Source organism: Ranitomeya imitator, chromosome 9 (assembly GCF_032444005.1).
Source record: "Ranitomeya imitator isolate aRanImi1 chromosome 9, aRanImi1.pri, whole genome shotgun sequence".
Lineage (NCBI taxonomy): Eukaryota > Metazoa > Chordata > Amphibia > Anura > Dendrobatidae > Ranitomeya > Ranitomeya imitator.
The window spans coordinates 3729437-3748727 of NC_091290.1; the positions used below are offsets into that span (position 1 = coordinate 3729437).

Genomic DNA, 19291 nt, shown 5'->3' on the forward strand with positions numbered 1-19291 from the left:
TGGAGTATAATACAGGATGTAACTCAGGATCAGTAATGTAGTAGAGAATGTGGCCTCGTGTACTGAACAGTGAGCGTTATTCCCGGGCTGGAGGCAGAGGCGGCCCCTCCCCCGCACATAATATCATCGCTGTGTGCTCGGGCACTGACTAATAAAGTTGTGGCATTGATAAGATATTCGCCGATTGACTGCTCGGGTCTGCTCAGGGGGCGGAGTATAATACAGGGGGCGGGGCTTCTCAGACGCGAGTAGCAGAGCGCAGAGTGCAGCATTATTCAGCAGCTCCGAGAGCCGGGAACATGGTGAGAGCGGCCGGGGCCCCGGGAGCCACAGACCGCGGGGAGGAGGCGGAAGTGTTACTGCCTCGGACACATCCATGAGAGACGGCGGAGGGGAGCGGGAGAGATGGCGGAGAGGACCGGGGGAGAGTGTGGAGTACGGGGAGAGATGGCGGAGAGGACCGGGGGAGAGTGTGGAGTACTGGGAGAGATGGCGGAGAGGACCGGGGGAGAGTGTGGAGTACGGGGAGAGATGGCGGAGAGGACCGGGGGAGAGTGTGGAGTACTGGGAGAGATGGCGGAGAGGACCGGGGGAGAGTGTGGAGTACTGGGAGAGATGGCGGAGAGGACCGGGGGAGAGTGTGGAGTACGGGGAGAGATGGCGGAGAGGACCGGGGGAGAGTGTGGAGTACGGGGAGAGATGGCGGAGAGGACCGGGGGAGAGTGTGGAGTACTGGGAGAGATGGCGGAGGGGATCGTGAGAGTGGGCTGAGGATTTGGGGATCGGGGAAGATGTTAGGCGGTGCACACTGTGGAGAGGACGGGTAGGTGGTAGACAGAGATGAGATGTAGGGCAGTGCAGCACTGTGGAGAGGACGGGTAGGTGGTAGACAGATGAGATGTAGGGCGGTGCAGCACTGTGGAGAGGACGGGTAGGTGGTAGACAGATGAGATGTAGGGCGGTGCAGCACTGTGGAGAGGACGGGTAGGTGGTAGACAGATGAGATGTAGGGCGGTGCAGCACTGTGGAGAGGACGGGTAGGTGGTAGACAGATGAGATGTAGGGCGGTGCAGCACTGTGGAGAGGATGGGTAGGTGGTAGACAGATGAGATGTAGGGCGGTGCAGCACTGTGGAGAGGACGGGTAGGTGGTAGACAGATGAGATGTAGGGCGGTGCAGCACTGTGGAGAGGATGGGTAGGTGGTAGACAGATGAGATGTAGGGCGGTGCAGCACTGTGGAGAGGACGGGTAGGTGGTAGACAGATGAGATGTAGGGCGGTGCAGCTCTGTGGAGAGGACGGGTAGGTGGTAGACAGATGAGATGTAGGGCGGTGCAGCTCTGTGGAGAGGACGGGTAGGTGGTAGACAGATGAGATGTAGGGCGGTGCAGCACTGTGGAGAGGACGGGTAGGTGGTAGACAGATGAGATGTAGGGTGGTGCAGCACTGTGGAGAGGACGGGTAGGTGGTAGACAGATGAGATGTAGGGCGGTGCAGCACTGTGGAGAGGACGGGTAGGTGGTAGACAGATGAGATGTAGGGCGGTGCAGCACTGTGGAGAGGACGGGTAGGTGGTAGACAGAGATGAGATGTAGGGCAGTGCAGCACTGTGGAGAGGATGGGTAGGTGGTAGACAGATGAGATGTAGGGCGGTGCAGCACTGTGGAGAGGACGGGTAGGTGGTAGACAGATGAGATGTAGGGCGGTGCAGCACTGTGGAGAGGATGGGTAGGTGGTAGACAGAGATGAGATGTAGGGCGGTGCAGCACTGTGGAGAGGACGGGTAGGTGGTAGACAGATGAGATGTAGGGCAGTGCAGCTCTGTGGAGAGGACGGGTAGGTGGTAGACAGATGAGATGTAGGGCAGTGCAGCTCTGTGGAGAGGATGGGTAGGTGGTAGACAGATGAGATGTAGGGCAGTGCAGCACTGTGGAGAGGACGGGTAGGTGGTAGACAGATGAGATGTAGGGCGGTGCAGCACTGTGGAGAGGACGGGTAGGTGGTAGACAGATGAGATGTAGGGCAGTGCAGCACTGTGGAGAGGACGGGTAGGTGGTAGACAGATGAGATGTAGGGTGGTGCAGCACTGTGGAGAGGATGGGTAGGTGGTAGACAGATGGCGCTTTGTGGATGAGAGTGATAAGTTTGTCGTGGATGGGTAACCTGTGTAATGACTGGCACAGGGTGGAGGCATCGGTGCAGCGGTCTTTGATGAATATGATCGTGGCTGCAGCATTCAGGACGGGTTGGGGAAGAGGGAGACGATCGGATGAGTTACAATAGTCCAGGTGAGAATGAATAGAAGATGCAGTACGAGTTTTTGCAGAATTGTAGGTGATTCGTAGGTTGAATCCTAGAGATGTTTGAGGTGTCACATGTGGAGTGAAGGAATATGAGTCTAATGTGACTCCCAAGAGTCGGGCTGCTGGGGCGCAGCGCTGGAGGACCCCGTGGTGGTGCAGGACCCCGTGGTGGTGGAGGACCCCATGCCCTAGACTGGAGCTTGCGAGCAGCGGGCCCTCGATCCTCCTGTGTGAATTGTGTGTACCTGTCATCTCTGGTTATTTCTGATTGACAGATGTCAGAACGTCTCCTGTCCCAGACTTCAGGCTGATGAGTCTATTTCACACTCGTGCATTGTAACAGATCCTCAGCTGTGAGAAGCATTAGGTCAAAGTGTGTATTCAGCTAAGGGAAATAAGTTATCATTCACTGGAAGCAGAGATCCTGCAGATGGTGACAGTGTCGTTCATGTAGTGCAGCCAGTGCGTCCGGTCCTGCAGGGTGCGGCACAGCCGCCACAGCCGCCTTCCTGGCACTTTCACTTTTACTTTGTGACTCGTGATCCTAACATAGTAGACTCAGGAGATTCAGGGGCTTCTGCTATAAAATTCAGAGCCCCCCACCGGGTAATGCAGCGTGCGGCGCCCCCCACCGGGTAATGCAGCGTGCGGAGCCCCCCACCGGGTAATGCAGCGTGCGGAGCCCCCCACCGGGTAATACAGCGTGCAGAGCCTCCCACCGGGTAATACAGCGTGCAGAGCCCCCCACCGGGTAATACAGCGTGCGGAGCCCCCCACCGGGTAATACAGCGTGCAGAGCCCCCCACCGGGTAATACAGCGTGCAGAGCCCCCCACCGGGTAATACAGCGTGCGGAGCCCCCCACCGGGTAATACAGCGTGCAGAGCCCCCCACCGGGTAATACAGCGTGCAGAGCCCCCCACCGGGTAATACAGCGTGCAGAGCCCCCCACCGGGTAATACAGCGTGCAGAGCCCCCCACCGGGTAATGCAGCGTGCGGAGCCCCCCACCGTGTAATGCAGTGTGCGGAGCCCCCCACCGGGTAATGCAGCGTGCGGAGCCCCCCACCGGGTAATACAGCGTGCAGAGCCCCCCACCGGGTAATACAGCGTGCAGAGCCCCCCACCGGGTAATACAGCGTGCAGAGCCCCCCACCGGGTAATGCAGCGTGCGGAGCCCCCCACCGGGTAATGCAGCGTGCGGAGCCCCCCACCGTGTAATGCAGCGTGCAGAGCCCCCCACCGGGTAATACAGCGTGCAGAGCCCCCCACCGGGTAATACAGCGTGCAGAGCCCCCCACCGGGTAATACAGCGTGCAGAGCCCCCCACCGGGTAATGCAGCGTGCGGAGCCCCCCACCGGGTAATGCAGCGTGCGGAGCCCCCCACCGTGTAATGCAGCGTGCGGAGCCCCCCACCGTGTAATGCAGTGTGCGGAGCCCCCCACCGGGTAATACAGCGTGCAGAGCCCCCCACCGGGTAATACAGCGTGCAGAGCCCCCCACCGGGTAATACAGCGTGCAGAGCCCCCCACCGGGTAATACAGCGTGCAGAGCCCCCCACCGGGTAATACAGCGTGCAGAGCCCCCCACCGGGTAATACAGCGTGCAGAGCCCCCCACCGGGTAATACAGCGTGCAGAGCCCCCCACCGGGTAATGCAGTGTGCGGAGCCCCCCACCGGGTAATACAGCGTGCAGAGCCCCCCACCAGTCAAGGTGGACCCCCACGGCGATACAATATTCGTTCTACATTACTGTGGGGGCTCCGTATATAGTCTTGGGGGGTCTCTTTACATTGTAGCTCAGTGTGTGGGGGGTGTCTGCACATAGAATCATATTTGGGGGATGGGCTTATAATATCTGTTGGGCCGAGTTCACACGGTCAGTATTTGTAACCACAAGAGGAAAAGTCTAAGGCCGGAGTCACACACAGCGAGATACGGCCGAGTCTCGCAGGTTAAAACCCAGCTCTGGCAGCGGCACTGCGGAGCGTATGTATTGCTGGGCGGCTGCACGCTCCGCTCCGCAGTGCCGCTGCCAGAGCTGGGTTTTAACCTGCGAGACTCGGCCGTATCTCGCTGTGTGTGACTCCGGCCTTATGGAGACTCCTCACCACTTGTGTAATTGTAGCCAAAACCAGGAGCTGGTGATGAACGTGCCTTATCCAGACCCTGCTTTACCTGTGCCCGTGTCCCCCCCCCCCCCCTCCCTCGCCCGGGTGTGCGTCCCCCCCTCCCTCTCCCGGGCGCACGCCACCCCTCCCTCGCCGAGTGTGCGTCACCCTTGCCCGGGCGCGCGTCGCCTCCCCGTTGCGCCTGGCTTGATACCTTTGCTATTTTCGGATTGGTTGTTGATCTTCCTTTTATTCCGCAGTTCCGTAACCAGTATGACAACGATGTGACGGTGTGGAGCCCCCAGGTAAGTGCAGCCCCCCATAGCATGGCTGTGAGTGGGGCGCTGTGCCCTGTAATGTCGCCGTCCTCTGTTGCTCCTTGCTTTCCTCCCCTTGGACCCGGTGCTGACACATTTGTCTGACTTGCTGGTTCTTGTGCTCGTCCTCCAGGGCCGGATCCATCAGATCGAGTATGCCATGGAGGCGGTGAAGCAGGGCTCGGCCACAGTGGGCCTGAAGTCGCAGACGCACGCCGTCCTCGTGGCCTTGAAGGTAGGGTCCCTTTGTTGGGCTGAGCGGGGCGAGGGTTTGTGTTGAGCGTCTGACACGTTTTATCGCTGCGCAGAGAGCTCAGTCTGAACTGGCCGCTCATCAGAAGAAGATCCTGAATGTGGACAGTCACATCGGCATCTCCATCGCTGGGCTGACGGCGGACGCACGCCTCCTGTGGTGAGTGCAGATGTTCCAGGTGAGCGATAGACTGGCCGACCTCTGGATCCATCCGGAGCCTTCTCCCCCCAGTGCAGCCCCAGGGACTCGTCTGGATTATTAGATGCCGGAGTACTGGACTTTCTAGAAGCCGCTCGCTCCGGTTCTCCGGTAATCTCTGCTCTGTTTCTTTGCAGTAACTTTATGCGTCAGGAATGTCTGGATTCCCGGTTCGTCTTTGATCGTCCTCTGCCGGTGTCGCGTCTCGTCTCCCTGATCGGAAGTAGTATCCTTCCACCCTGTAATCGCTGTCCAAGGCTTACGGCTGCCGGGGTTAGGGTTCAGGTGGTCCATAGAGGGGTCAGCGGGAATAGGTCATCACTCCGTGATCCCGGGGGTCTGACCGCTGCTTTCTGCACACAACCTATGAAGGAAGCGGCTGCAGCGCTGCCTGCGCCATGCTGCTCGGTGCAGGACTAGAAACCCCCTGAATATGGCTGTTATCACCGCCCTGAACATCTGCAGTGAACGGAGCTGACCTACAACAACACACGCAGTCCGTGAGCAGGGGCAGCGCTGTCTATGGAGACTAGCAGCCATGTTTGTGATTGTGGACGTGCCCTTCAATCTCTTTACTCTCAAGATGGGGAGGAGCGATTGCTTGCACAAATATTGTTGAAGCCCCTGCTGATCCAGCATCGCTCCGTCCCTGCCCCGGGGGTCTTTACAGTCCTGACTACAACATGTGACCGCTGCAGCTAATCGCTGGGCTTGGAGGTCACATGCCCATATGTGCAGTAATCTTTGTGAGTCCAGTGATTGGCTGCAGCGGTCACGTGTTGTAGACAGGATGTCACCGGTGCCTTCTAATAATGAGCGGCTGTGAGGCGGGGGGGGTCCGTGGTGAGTGCGGGGGGGTCCGTGGTGAGTGCGGGGGGGTCCGTGGTGAGTGCGGGGGGGTCCGTGGTGAAGCGGGGGGTCCGTGGTGAGTGCGGGGGGGTCCGTGGTGAAGCGGGGGGTCCGTGGTGAGTGCGGGGGGGTCCGTGGTGAAGCGGGGGGTCCGTGGTGAGTGCGGGGGGGTCCGTGGTGAAGCGGGGGGTCCGTGGTGAGTGCGGGGGGGTCCGTGGTGAGTGCGGCCTTCTTGTGTGTATCTATATCCCACATATGGGACAGATTTATCACCTCAGCGGTGACTGGTTACTGCGGGCAACAAAGATTGATTTTGTTTTTTTAGACTGTTTTGATAAATGAGGCCTTGAGGCTATGTGCGCACTTTGCAGATTCTCAGCGGATCCCCAGCGTTTTTTGAGGTGCAGAAACGCTGCAGATCCGCAATTGATGTACAGTACAATGTAAATCAATGAGGAAAAAAAATGCTGTGCACACTTTGCGGAAACGCTGCGGTTTAAAAGAAGTAGCAGGTCACTTCTATTTTGTGAATCTGCAGCGTTTTTGTACCCATTCCATTATAGAAAACCGCAGGGGTAAAAAACGCAGCAAATCTGCAAGAAGACCACAGCAAAAACGCACAAAAAACACTGCGGAACCACACAAAAAACACGACAAATCCGCAGGTGCGTTTTCTGCCAGGAGAGGCAGAATCCGCACCAGAAATTCCTAAACCTAATCCGCAACGTGTGCACATAGCCTTAATGTGTATTACTTACTGCAAGCGACAGGCTGCAGCGGTCACTCGCGGGGACTCTATCAAGGATCAGGTTCATACAAGAAATCCGTCATGATCCGGTCACATTCACACAGCGCAAAAAAATCCTCCGATTCATCCAGAAAACTCGGATCATTTATTTCCCACTTGTCGGACGACATCAGACTTTTATTTATTTTTTGCCACCAATAGACCTGAGTGTCCGAGTCTCACGACACACGGAGGAAACGAACGAACTTATTTCTTCACACACAATCGGTCTCTGATAAAGAAAACGTGTCGCCTGCTCGGCTCCCAGTCACATTGGTCCGAGTCCTGTCTGCCGTATTACAGGGTGTGAACGAGCCCCAATATCAGGAGCCGCCGCAGAGTGAAGGCGAGGAGACAGCGCCAGTGTCCGACTGCCCGATATTATAGTTACCAATTCCCTAACCTTTACTTACCTGTGTGTGTGTATATATATATATATATATATATATCAGGTGAAAGCAGAAGTTTCCATCAACTATACATAAAGACACATCTGCAGGTTTTTCTCAATATCTGACATGAAATCAGAATAAGCCTTTCCCGTTTTAGGACAATTAGAATTACCGTAATTATTAATATTTGCCAAATGCTAGACTGAGAGAGAGAAAATGTTTTAAGGCATTTTTATTACTTACTGCAAAGTCAGAAGTTTCCATACACTGAGATTACTTTGCATTTACACAATTCTGGACGGCCCATATGATGAGGTCATGTGTTTGAAAGCTTCTGATAGGATTTTTTGGCAACATCTGAGTTAATTAGAGACACCTGTGGATGAATTTGAATGCCCACCTGAAACACACTGCTTCTTTGTAGAGCATCATGGGAAAGTCTCAGGAAATCAGCCAAGATATCAGGAGCAGAAGTGCTCAAGTCCGGCTCATCCTTGGGTACAATTATAAGATACCTGAAGGCGCCTCGTTTATCTGTACAATTATACGCAAGTACAAAAAAGTCCAGCCATCATACCGCTCAGGAAGGAGACTGGTTCTGTGTCCCAGAAATGAACATGCTTTGGTCTGACATGTGCATATCAACCCAAGGACAAAAGCAAAATACCTTGTGAAGATGATGGCGGAAGCTGGTAAGATTGTATCAATATCCACAGTGAAACGAATACTGTATCAACATGGGCTGAAAGGCCACTCTGCCAGGAGGAAGGCGTTACTCGTAAAGAAACAAAATAAAAAACAGATTAACATTTGCAAATGCACACAGGAACAAAGGCCTTAATATTTAGAGACCTGACCTGTGGTCTCATGAAAGTAAAATGTAACATTTTGAGCATAATGACCATTGTTACCTTTGGAGGAAACAGGGAGAATCTTGGAAGCCTAAGAACACCATCCCCACTGTGAAATACGGTGGTGGCAGCATCATGTTGTGGGATTGTTTTGCTGCAGGAGGGACTGGTGCACTTCACAAAATAGATGGCATCATGAGAAAAGAAGATTATGTAATCATAGGTAGACCTCAACTATGGGAGACAAACTGAGGAAAAAAAAATCCAGAAAATCACATTGTCTGTTTTTTTTTAACATTTTATTTGCATATTATGGTGGAAAATAAGTATTTGGTCAGAAACAAAATTTCCTCTCAATACTTTGTAATATATCCTTTGTTGGCAATGACAGAGGTCAAACGTTTTCTGTAAGTCTTCACAAGGTTGCCACACACTGTTGTTGGTATGTTGGCCCATTCCTCCATGCAGATCTCCTCTAGAGCAGTGATGTTTTTGGCTTTTCGCTTGGCAACACGGACTTTCAACTCCCTCCAAAGGTTTTCTATAGGGTTGAGATCTGGAGACTGGCTAGGCCACTCCAGGACCTTGAAATGCTTCTTACGAAGCCACTCCTTCGTTGCCCTGGCGGTGTGCTTTGGATCATTGTCATGTTGAAAGACCCAGCCACGTTTCATCTTCAATGCCCTTGCTGATGGAAGGAGGTTTGCACTCAAAATCTCACGATACATGGCCCCATTCATTCTTTCATGTACCCGGATCAGTCGTCCTGGCCTCTTTGCAGAGAAACAGCCCCAAAGCATGATGTTTCCACCACCATGCTTTACAGTAGGTATGGTGTTTGATGGATGCAACTCAGTATTCTTTTTCCTCCAAACACGACAAGTTGTGTTTCTACCAAACAGTTCCAGTTTGGTTTCATCAGACCATAGGACATTCTCCCAAAACTCCTCTGGATCATCCAAATGCTCTCTAGCAAACTTCAGACAGGCCCGGACATGTACTGGCTTAAGCAGTGGGACACGTCTGGCACTGCAGGATCTGAGTCCATGGTGGCGTAGTGTGTTACTTATGGTAGGCCTTGTTACATTGGTCCCAGCTCTCTGCAGTTCATTCACTAGGTCCCCCCGCGTGGTTCTGGGATTTTTGCTCACCGTTCTTGTGATCATTCTGACCCCACGGGGTGGGATTTTGCGTGGAGCCCCAGATCGAGGGAGATTATCAGTGGTCTTGTATGTCTTCCATTTTCTAATTATTGCTCCCACTGTTGATTTCTTCACTCCAAGCTGGTTGGCTATTGCAGATTCACTCTTCCCAGCCTGGTGCAGGGCTACAATTTTGTTTCTGGTGTCCTTTGACAGCTCTTTGGTCTTCACCATAGTGGAGTTTGGAGTCAGACTGTTTGAGGGTGTGCACAGGTGTCTTTTTATACTGATAACAAGTTTAAACAGGTGCCATTACTACAGGTAATGAGTGGAGGAAAGAGGAGACTCTTAAAGAAGAAGTTACAGGTCTGTGAGAGCCAGAAATCTGGATTGTTTGTTTCTGACCAAATACTTATTTTCCCCCATAATATGCAAATAAAATGTTAAAAAAACAGACAATGTGATTTTCTGGATTTTTTTTTTCTCAGTTTGTCTCCCATAGTTGAGGTCTACCTATGATGTAAATTACAGACGCCTCTCATCTTTTTAAGTGGTGCAACTTGCACTATTGCTGACTGACTAAATACTTTTTTGCCCCACTGTATAGTGGATGGAAGCTTCTGGTTTCATCTGTGTGTGTGTGTGTGTATATGTATATATATATATATATCTCTCTCACATACTTTACATTTTATTAAATCCTGCACCTGGACAGGATACACATGATGAGAGCATTATACTGCCTCTGTACAAATCCCTAGTTAGACCGCACATGGAGTACTGTGTCCAGTTTTGGGCACCGGTGCTCAGGAAGGATATAATGGAACTAGAGAGAGTACAAAGGAGGGCAACAAAATTAATAAAGGGGATGGGAGAACTACAATACCGAGATAGATTAGCGAAATTAGGATTATTTAGTCTAGAAAAAAGACGACTGAGGGGCGATCTAATAACCATGTATAAGTATATAAGGGGACAATACAAATATCTCGCTGAGGATCTGTTTATACCAAGGAAGGTGACGGGCACAAGGGGGCATTCTTTGCGTCTGGAGGAGAGAAGGTTTTTCCACCAACATAGAAGAGGATTCTTTACTGTTAGGGCAGTGAGAATCTGGAATTGCTTGCCTGAGGAGGTGGTGATGGCGAACTCAGTCGAGGGGTTCAAGAGAGGCCTGGATGTCTTCCTGGAGCAGAACAATATTGTATCATACAATTATTAGGTTCTGTAGAAGGACGTAGATCTGGGGATTTATTATGATGGAATATAGGCTGAACTGGATGGACAAATGTCTTTTTTCGGCCTTACTAACTATGTTACTATGTTACTATGTTATGACAGGCCCTTAGTGTAGCGCCGGGTGTGAGACACGGTCCCTTACTGAGATGTGATCTCTTTCCTCTCGGTATCTGAGCTGCTACTTGGGTTTTCTTGTTTTATTCCTTGATTGTCCCCAGAAACCCAGATTCCCACCCAGCGCTACGGGCGGAGACCTTACGGAGTGGGACTTCTCATTGCAGGATATGACGTAAGTACCACCCGCAGGGATGAGGCCGTATTGTTGAAAACGCCCTTTGTGGTGGGTCCAGTGACCCCCAGTTTGGGCCGTTATTGGGTTGCTCCCCTGTACGGCTGGTTTCCATCTTACAATTTACACAATATGGTGGCGGGGTTGGGTCCCTTTGACTAGAGGCCGGCACCTTACACAATGGATGATGTGCATTGTCCGGGTACGTGGGTGGATGGGGCCGGGCTGCAGTCCGGGTACACGGGAGGAGGGTGCTGGGCTGTGGTCCGGGTACGCGGGAGGAGGGTGCTGGGCTGTGGTCTGGGTACGTGGGTGGAGGGTGCCGGGCTGCGGTCCGGGTACGTGGGAGGAGGGTGCCGGGCTGTGGTCTGGGTACGCGGGAGGAGGGCGTTGGGCTGCAGTCCGGGTACGTGGGAGGAGGGTGCTGGGCTGTGGTCTGGGTACGTGGGTGGAGGGTGCGGGGCTGTGGTCTGGGTACGTGGGAGGAGGATGCCGGGCTGTGGTCTGGGTACGCGGGAGGAGGGCGTTGGGCTGCAGTCCGGGTACGCGGGAGGAGGGTGCTGGGCTGTGGTCCGGGTACGCGGGAGGAGGGTGCTGGGCTGTGGTCTGGGTACGTGGGTGGAGGGTGCCGGGCTGCGGTCCGGGTACGTGGGAGGAGGGTGCTGGGCTGTGGTCTGGGTACGTGGGTGGAGGGTGCGGGGCTGTGGTCTGGGTACGTGGGAGGAGGATGCTGGGCTGTGGTCCGGGTACGCGGGAGGAGGGTGCTGGGCTGCGGTCCGGGTACGCGGGAGGAGGGTGCTGGGCTGTGGTCTGGGTACGCGGGAGGAGGATACCCGGCTGTGGTCTGGGTACGCGGGAGGAGGGCGTTGGGCTGCGGTCCGGGTACGCGGGAGGAGGGTGCTGGGCTGTGGTCCGGGTACGCGGGAGGAGGGTGCTGGGCTGTGGTCTGGGTACGTGGGTGGAGGGTGCTGGGCTGTGGTCTGGGTACGCGGGAGGAGGATGCTGGGCTGTGGTCCGGATACGCGGGAGGAGGGTGTCGGGCTGCGGTCCGGGTACGCGGGAGGAGGGTGCTGGGCTGTGGTCTGGGTACGCGGGAGGAGGGCGTTGGGCTGCAGTCCGGGTACGCGGGAGGAGGGCGCTGGGCTGCGGTCCGGGTACGCGGGAGGAGGGTGCTGGGCTGTGGTCCGGGTACGCGGGAGGAGGGTGCTGGGCTGTGGTCTGGGTACGCGGGAGGAGGATACCCGGCTGTGGTCTGGGTACGCGGGAGGAGGGCGTTGGGCTGCAGTCCGGGTACGTGGGAGGAGGGTGCTGGGCTGTGGTCCGGGTACGCGGGAGGAGGGTGCCGGGCTGTGGTCTGGGTACGCGGGAGGAGGATACCCGGCTGTGGTCTGGGTACGCGGGAGGAGGGCGTTGGGCTGCAGTCCGGGTACGTGGGAGGAGGGTGCTGGGCTGTGGCCCGGGTACGCGGGAGGAGGGTGCCGGGCTGTGGTCTGGGTACGTGGGAGGAGGGTGCCGGGCTGTGGTCTGGGTACGTGGGAGGAGGGCGCCTGGCTGTGGTCCGGGTACGTGGGAGGAGGGTGCCGGGCTGCGGTCTGGGTACGCGGGAGGAGGGTGCTGGGCTGTGGTCTGGGTACGTGGGAGGAGGGCGCCTGGCTGTGGTCCGGGTACGCGGGAGGAGGGCGCTGGGCTGTGGTCCGGGTACGCGGGAGGAGGGCGCTGGGCTGTGGTCCGGGTACGCGGGAGGAGGGTGCCGGGCTGTGGTCTGGGTACGCGGGAGGAGGGTGCCGGGCTGTGGTCTGGGTACGTGGGAGGAGGGTGCCGGGCTGCGGTCCGGGTACGTGGGAGGGCGCCTGGCTGTGGTCCGGGTACGTGGGAGGAGGGTGTCGGGCTGTGGTCTGGGTACGTGGGAGGAGGGCGCCTGGCTGTGGTCCGGGTACGTGGGAGGAGGGCGCCTGGCTGTGGTCTGGGTACGCGGGAGGAGGGTGCCGGGCTGCGGTCTGGGTACGCGGGAGGAGGGCGCCGGGCTGCGGTCTGGGTACGTGGGTGGATGGCGCCTGGCTGTGGTCCGGGTACGCGGGAGGAGGGCGCCGGGCTGCGGTCTGGGTACGCGGGAGGAGGGTGCCGGGCTGCGGTCCGGGTACGCGGGAGGAGGGTGCCGGGCTGTGGTCTGGGTACGCGGGAGGAGGATACCCGGCTGTGGTCTGGGTACGCGGGAGGAGGGCGTTGGGCTGCAGTCCGGGTACGTGGGAGGAGGGTGCTGGGCTGTGGTCCGGGTACGCGGGAGGAGGGTGCCGGGCTGTGGTCTGGGTACGTGGGAGGAGGGTGCCGGGCTGTGGTCTGGGTACGTGGGAGGAGGGCGCCTGGCTGTGGTCTGGGTACGTGGGAGGAGGGTGCCGGGCTGCGGTCTGGGTACGCGGGAGGAGGGTGCTGGGCTGTGGTCTGGGTACGTGGGAGGAGGGCGCCTGGCTGTGGTCCGGGTACGCGGGAGGAGGGCGCTGGGCTGTGGTCCGGGTACGCGGGAGGAGGGTGCCGGGCTGTGGTCTGGGTACGCGGGAGGAGGGTGCTGGGCTGTGGTCTGGGTACGTGGGAGGAGGGTGCCGGGCTGTGGTCCGGGTACGTGGGAGGAGGGTGCCGGGCTGCGGTCTGGGTACGTGGGAGGAGGGCGCCTGGCTGTGGTCCGGGTACGTGGGAGGAGGGCGCCTGGCTGTGGTCTGGGTACGTTGGTGGATGGCGCCTGGCTGTGGTCCGGGTACGCGGGAGGAGGGTGCCGGGCTGCGGTCTGGGTACGCGGGAGGAGGGCGCCGGGCTGCGGTCTGGGTACGTGGGTGGATGGCGCCTGGCTGTGGTCCGGGTACGCGGGAGGAGGGCGCCGGGCTGTGGTCTGGGTACGCGGGAGGAGGGTGCCGGGCTGTGGTCTGGGTACGCGGGAGGAGGGTGCTGGGCTGTGGTCTGGGTACGTGGGAGGAGGGTGCCGGGCTGTGGTCCGGGTACGTGGGAGGAGGGTGCCGGGCTGCGGTCTGGGTACGTGGGAGGAGGGCGCCGGGCTGCGGTCTGGGTACGTGGGTGGATGGCGCCTGGCTGTGGTCTGGGTACGCGGGAGGAGGGTGCCGGGCTGCGGTCTGGGTACGCGGGAGGAGGGCGCCGGGCTGCGGTCTGGGTACGTGGGTGGATGGCGCCTGGCTGTGGTCCGGGTACGCGGGAGGAGGGCGCCGGGCTGCGGTCTGGGTACGCGGGAGGAGGGTGCCCGGCTGCGGCATTACCCGTTGTTTGCACGTCTAGGATGCATGCTCCGGGGGTCCCGCCCTGTGCGTTTCCACGCTCTGGTAGCTGCGCTCGGGGGCTTCCATTTCTCTCCTGGGTGTAATTCTCCTCCGTGGTCTCCACAGGACATGGGGCCGCACATTTTCCAGACCTGCCCTTCTGCAAACTACTTTGACTGCAAAGCGATGTCCATCGGAGCTCGGTCGCAGTCGGCTCGCACTTATCTGGAGAGACACATGTCCGAGTTCAGTGAATGTGAGTCCCCTGGCACGGAGATGGATGTGCATGCTGGGCGTTGTGGTACAATGAGGATACTGTGTGGTGGGTGGAGGAGGATACAGCTGGGGCCGGGGGGCTGCTGACGGATGTGGGTGCTTCTCCTCAGGTAATCTGAACGAGCTGGTCAAACATGGGCTCCGGGCCCTGAGAGAGACTCTTCCTGCAGAACAGGACCTGACAACGAAGGTAACACTGTGACGTGATTGGTGCAGCCGCCGTCCTGCACCGACACATAGTAACAAGCCCTCTGCTCGCGTTTGCAGAATGTTTCCATCGGCATTGTGGGTAAAGACTTAGAGTTCACGATCTATGACGATGATGAAGTGGCCCCGTTCCTGGAAGGATTGGAGGAGCGACCCCAGAGGAAGGTGGGTGACCGGCGCACATACGCACGCGCACACTGACACTGTGGGGTCTCTGATCTCCGGCTGCTTTCCCCTCAGGTGGCGGCCCCTGCGGAGGATCCGGTGGAGAAGCCCGAGGAGCCCATGGAGCACTAGATTGGGCATTCTTTTTGTCTGCAGCCCCTCTCCTCGGGGGCGGTGTGCGGGAGAGGCGCATTTCTGTAATTCCACTTTGTCCTTGATGAGAAGCCAATAAAATGTAGTATTTCTTGATGACTGTTCCTCTGTGGTTCTTCCTGGTCAGAGGGGCCATAAGAAGTGTCCCCCGGAGACGCGTCACACACGTCCTGGTGTCGGCAGCGATACAAGGAGTCACAATGACCTTGCGGTTTTTCAGAAATGGCGGCTTTGATCAGTACCTCTGCTTGCTATGTCTTCTCTTCCTCAGCGTCTCCCAATCACTGGCTACAAGGTTTTATTGTCTCCAGTCAGGACGGATCTTGTGTTGACTGCAAGCAGAGATCCTGAAAATAGGCAGAAACTGGAGGGGAACGAGCGTCCACACCCCAGATCCGATTCCTGCGTCCTCTCTGAAAATCCGGATGGTAGACGCCTCTGCCCAGGCTGCCGGTGAGGCCGCGTTCACGCCGTCCGTGTCGTACTCCAGTATTTGTAAGGAACAATCGGAGGAAAAGTCTACGGGTATGTGCGCACATCAGGATTTTATGCGGAAATTTCCTGAGCAAAAACGGAGATTTTCCACATAAAATCCGCACGAGTTTTGGTGCGGATTTTTCACGTTTTTTTTCCGGAGCTTCCAAATTCAATAACATAGTAGGAATTCCGCAAAATTAATGAACATGCTGCGTATTTTTCCGCATGCGTTTTTATTTTTTGCGAAAAAATCCGCAACATGTGCACAAAAATTGCGGAATTCATTGAAAATGATGGGATGCATAATGCATGCGTTTTTTAAGCGTTTTTGCTGCGGAATATCGCCGCAAAATCCGCGAATAATCCGCAACATGTGCACATACTTTAATAGAAACTTGTCACCGGCTACAAATACTGACCGTATGAACGCGGCCTTCAGATAAATCTTCTGCAGGATTTCTTACAAATGTCTTTTTTCGGCCTTACTAACTATGTTCTTATGATCCTGAATCGGTCGTGTAGGATCAGTTGTTGGTCAGTGGCCAACTGAAGCCACGCCCTCCTGTATTTAAGGGCGGGGCTTAGTAACTTCGACCTATTGCATTGGGGAGAGGCTCCTGCTGCAGATGACATGGGACCATGAGCAGGGCCGTGGAGTCAGTATAAAATAGAGCGACTCCTATCATTTATAACACATTGGGTGCAGTAGTACAATGCAGGATGTACTGGAAATGTTTCCATCAAAATTTGGGAAACTTCTGAAATGTCCTATAAATGTCTGTTCTGTTCCTGATCTCAGGAGCTCGGCTGTTAGTGGAGATGAATCTGTGCTGCACTTTATGCACATGCTCAGTAGTGACCGAGGCTGTGGAGTCAGGAGTTCTGAAATGTCGTATAAATGTCTGTTCTGTTCCTGATCTCAGGAGCTCGGCTGTTAGTGGAGATGAATCTGTGCTGCACTTTATGCACATGCTCAGTAGTGACCGGGGCTGTGGAGTCAGGAGTTCTGAAATGTCCTATAAATGTCTGTTCTGTTCCTGATCTCAGGATCTCGGCTGTTAGTGGAGATGAATCAGTGCTGCACTTTATGCACATGCTCAGTAGTGACCGAGGCTGTGGAGTCAGGAGTTCTGAAATGTCCTATAAATGTCTGTTCTGTTCCTGATCTCAGGATCTCGGCTGTTAGTGGAGATGAATCAGTGCTGCACTTTATGCACATGCTCAGTAGTGACCGAGGCTGTGGAGTCAGGAGTTCTGAAATGTCCTATAAATGTCTGTTCTGTTCCTGATCTCAGGATCTCGGCTGTTAGTGGGGATGAATCTGTGCTGCACTTTATGCACATGCTCAGTAGTGACCAGGGCTGTGGAGTCAGGAGTTCTGAAATGTCCTATAAATGTCTGTTCTGTTCCTGATCTCGGCTGTTAGTGGGGATGAATCTGTGCTGCACTTTATGCACATGCTCAGTAGTGACCGAGGCTGTGGAGTCAGGAGTTCTGAAATGTCCTATAAATGTCTGTTCTGTTCCTGATCTCATGATCTCAGCTGTTAGTGGAGATGAATCTGTGCTGCACTTTATGCACATGCTCAGTAGTGACCAGGGCTGTGGAGTCAGGAGTTCTGAAATGTCCTATAAATGTCTGTTCTGTTCCTGATCTCAGGAGCTCGGCTGTTAGTGGGGATGAATCTGTGCTGCACTTTATGCACATGCTCAGTAGTGACCGAGGCTGTGGAGTCAGGAGTTCTGAAATGTCCTATAAATGTCTGTTCTGTTCCTGATCTCAGGAGCTCGGCTGTTAGTGGAGATGAATCTGTGCTGCACTTTATGCACATGCTCAGTAGTGACCAGGGCTGTGGAGTCAGGAGTTCTGAAATGTCCTATAAATGTCGGTTCTGTTCCTGATCTCGGCTGTTAGTGGAGATGAATCTGTGCTGCACTTTCTGCACATGCTCAGTAGTGACCGAGGCTGTGGAGTCAGGAGTTCTGAAATGTCCTATAAATGTCTGTTCTGTTCCTGATCTCATGATCTCGGCTGTTAGTGGAGATGAATCTGTGCTGCACTTTCTGCACATGCTCAGTAGTGACCGAGGCTGTGGAGTCAGGAGTTCTGAAATGTCCTATAAATGTCTGTTCTGTTCCTGATCTCGGCTGTTAGTGGGGATGAATCTGTGCTGCACTTTCTGCACATGCTCAGTAGTGACCAGGGCTGTGGAGTCAGGAGTTCTGAAATGTCCTATAAATGTCTGTTCTGTTCCTGATCTCGGCTGTTAGTGGGGATGAATCTGTGCTGCACTTTCTGCACATGCTCAGTAGTGACCGGGGCTGTGGAGTCTTACTTTGTCCTGACAGTGCCCACCACCAGCACTGACCATGTGGTGACGCAGCAGCTCCTGACACATTACTTTTATTATCTCACATATAAAGTGATGCCAGACGTGCGGAGACAGATAAGCTCCACCCCCGCGGGTCTCCTCGGTGACGTCATAGTAACATAGTAACATAGTTAGTAAGGCCGAAAAAAGACATTTGTCCATCCAGTTCAGCCTATATTCCATCATAATAAATCCCCAGATCTACGTCCTTCTACAGAACCTAATAATTGTATGATACAATATTGTTCTGCTCCAGGAAGACATCCAGGCCTCTCTTGAACCCCTCGACTGAGTTCGCCATCACCACCTCCTCAGGCAAGCAATTCCAGATTCTCACTGCCCTAACAGTAAAGAATCCTCTTCTATGTTGGTGGAAAAACCTTCTCTCCTCCAGACGCAAAGAATGCCCCCTTGTGCCCGTCACCTTCCTTGGTATAAACAGATCCTCGGCGAGATATTTGTATTGTCCCCTTATATACTTATACATGGTTATTAGATCGCCCCTCAGTCGTCTTTTTTCTAGACTAAATAATCCTAATTTCGCTAATCTATCTGGGTATTGTAGTTCTCCCATCCCCTTTATTAATTTTGTTGCCCTCCTTTGTACTCTCTCTAGTTCCATTATATCCTTCCTGAGCACCGGTGCCCAAAACTGGACACAGTACTCCATGTGCGGTCTAACTAGGGATTTGTACAGAGGCAGTATAATGCTCTCATCATGTGTATCCAGACCTCTTTTAATGCACCCCATGATCCTGTTTGCCTTGGCAGCTGCTGCCTGGCACTGGCTGCTCCAGGTAAGTTTATCATTAACTAGGATCCCCAAGTCCTTCTCCCTGTCAGATTTACCCAGTGGTTTCCCGTTCAGTGTGTAATGGTGATATTGATTCCCTCTTCCCATGTGTATAACCTTACATTTATCATTGTTAAACCTCATCTGCCACCTTTCAGCCCAAGTTTCCAACTTATCCAGATCCATCTGTAGCAGAATACTATCTTCTCTTGTATTAACTGCTTTACATAGTTTTGTATCATCTGCAAATATCGATATTTTACTGTGTAAACCTTCTACCAGATCATTAATGAATATGTTGAAGAGAACAGGTCCCAATACTGACCCCTGCGGTACCCCACTGGTCACAGCGACCCAGTTAGAGACTATACCATTTATAACCACCCTCTGCTTTCTATCACTAAGCCAGTTACTAACCCATTTACACACATTTTCCCCCAGACCAAGCATTCTCATTTTGTGTACCAACCTCTTGTGCGGCACGGTATCAAACGCTTTGGAAAAATCGAGATATACCACGTCCAATGACTCACCGTGGTCCAGCCTATAGCTTACCTCTTCATAAAAACTGATTAGATTGGTTTGACAGGAGCGATTTCTCATAAACCCATGCTGATATGGAGTTAAACAGTTATTCTCATTGAGATAATCCAGAATAACATCCCTCAGAAACCCTTCAAATATTTTACCAACAATAGAGGTTAGACTTACTGGCCTATAATTTCCAGGTTCACTTTTAGAGCCCTTTTTGAATATTGGCACCACATTTGCTATGCGCCAGTCCTGCGGAACAGACCCTGTCGCTATAGAGTCACTAAAAATCAGAAATAATGGTTTATCTATTACATTACTTAGTTCT

The 19291-nt window shown here is 54.5% G+C and overlaps 1 protein-coding gene across 1 annotated transcript; it reads left to right on the forward strand.

Moving 5' to 3' along the window:
* Positions 1-209: 209 nt before the first annotated feature.
* On the forward strand, positions 210-14887 carry PSMA1 (proteasome 20S subunit alpha 1). Its single transcript, XM_069738445.1, has 10 exons — positions 210-302; positions 4674-4718; positions 4864-4965; positions 5039-5142; positions 5319-5407; positions 10660-10730; positions 14117-14246; positions 14377-14456; positions 14534-14638; positions 14714-14887. The coding sequence occupies exons 1-10, from the start codon at positions 300-302 to the stop codon at positions 14768-14770; spliced, it is 786 nt and encodes a 261-aa protein (XP_069594546.1). The 5' UTR covers positions 210-299; the 3' UTR covers positions 14771-14887.
* The last annotated feature ends 4404 nt before the right edge of the window (positions 14888-19291 follow it).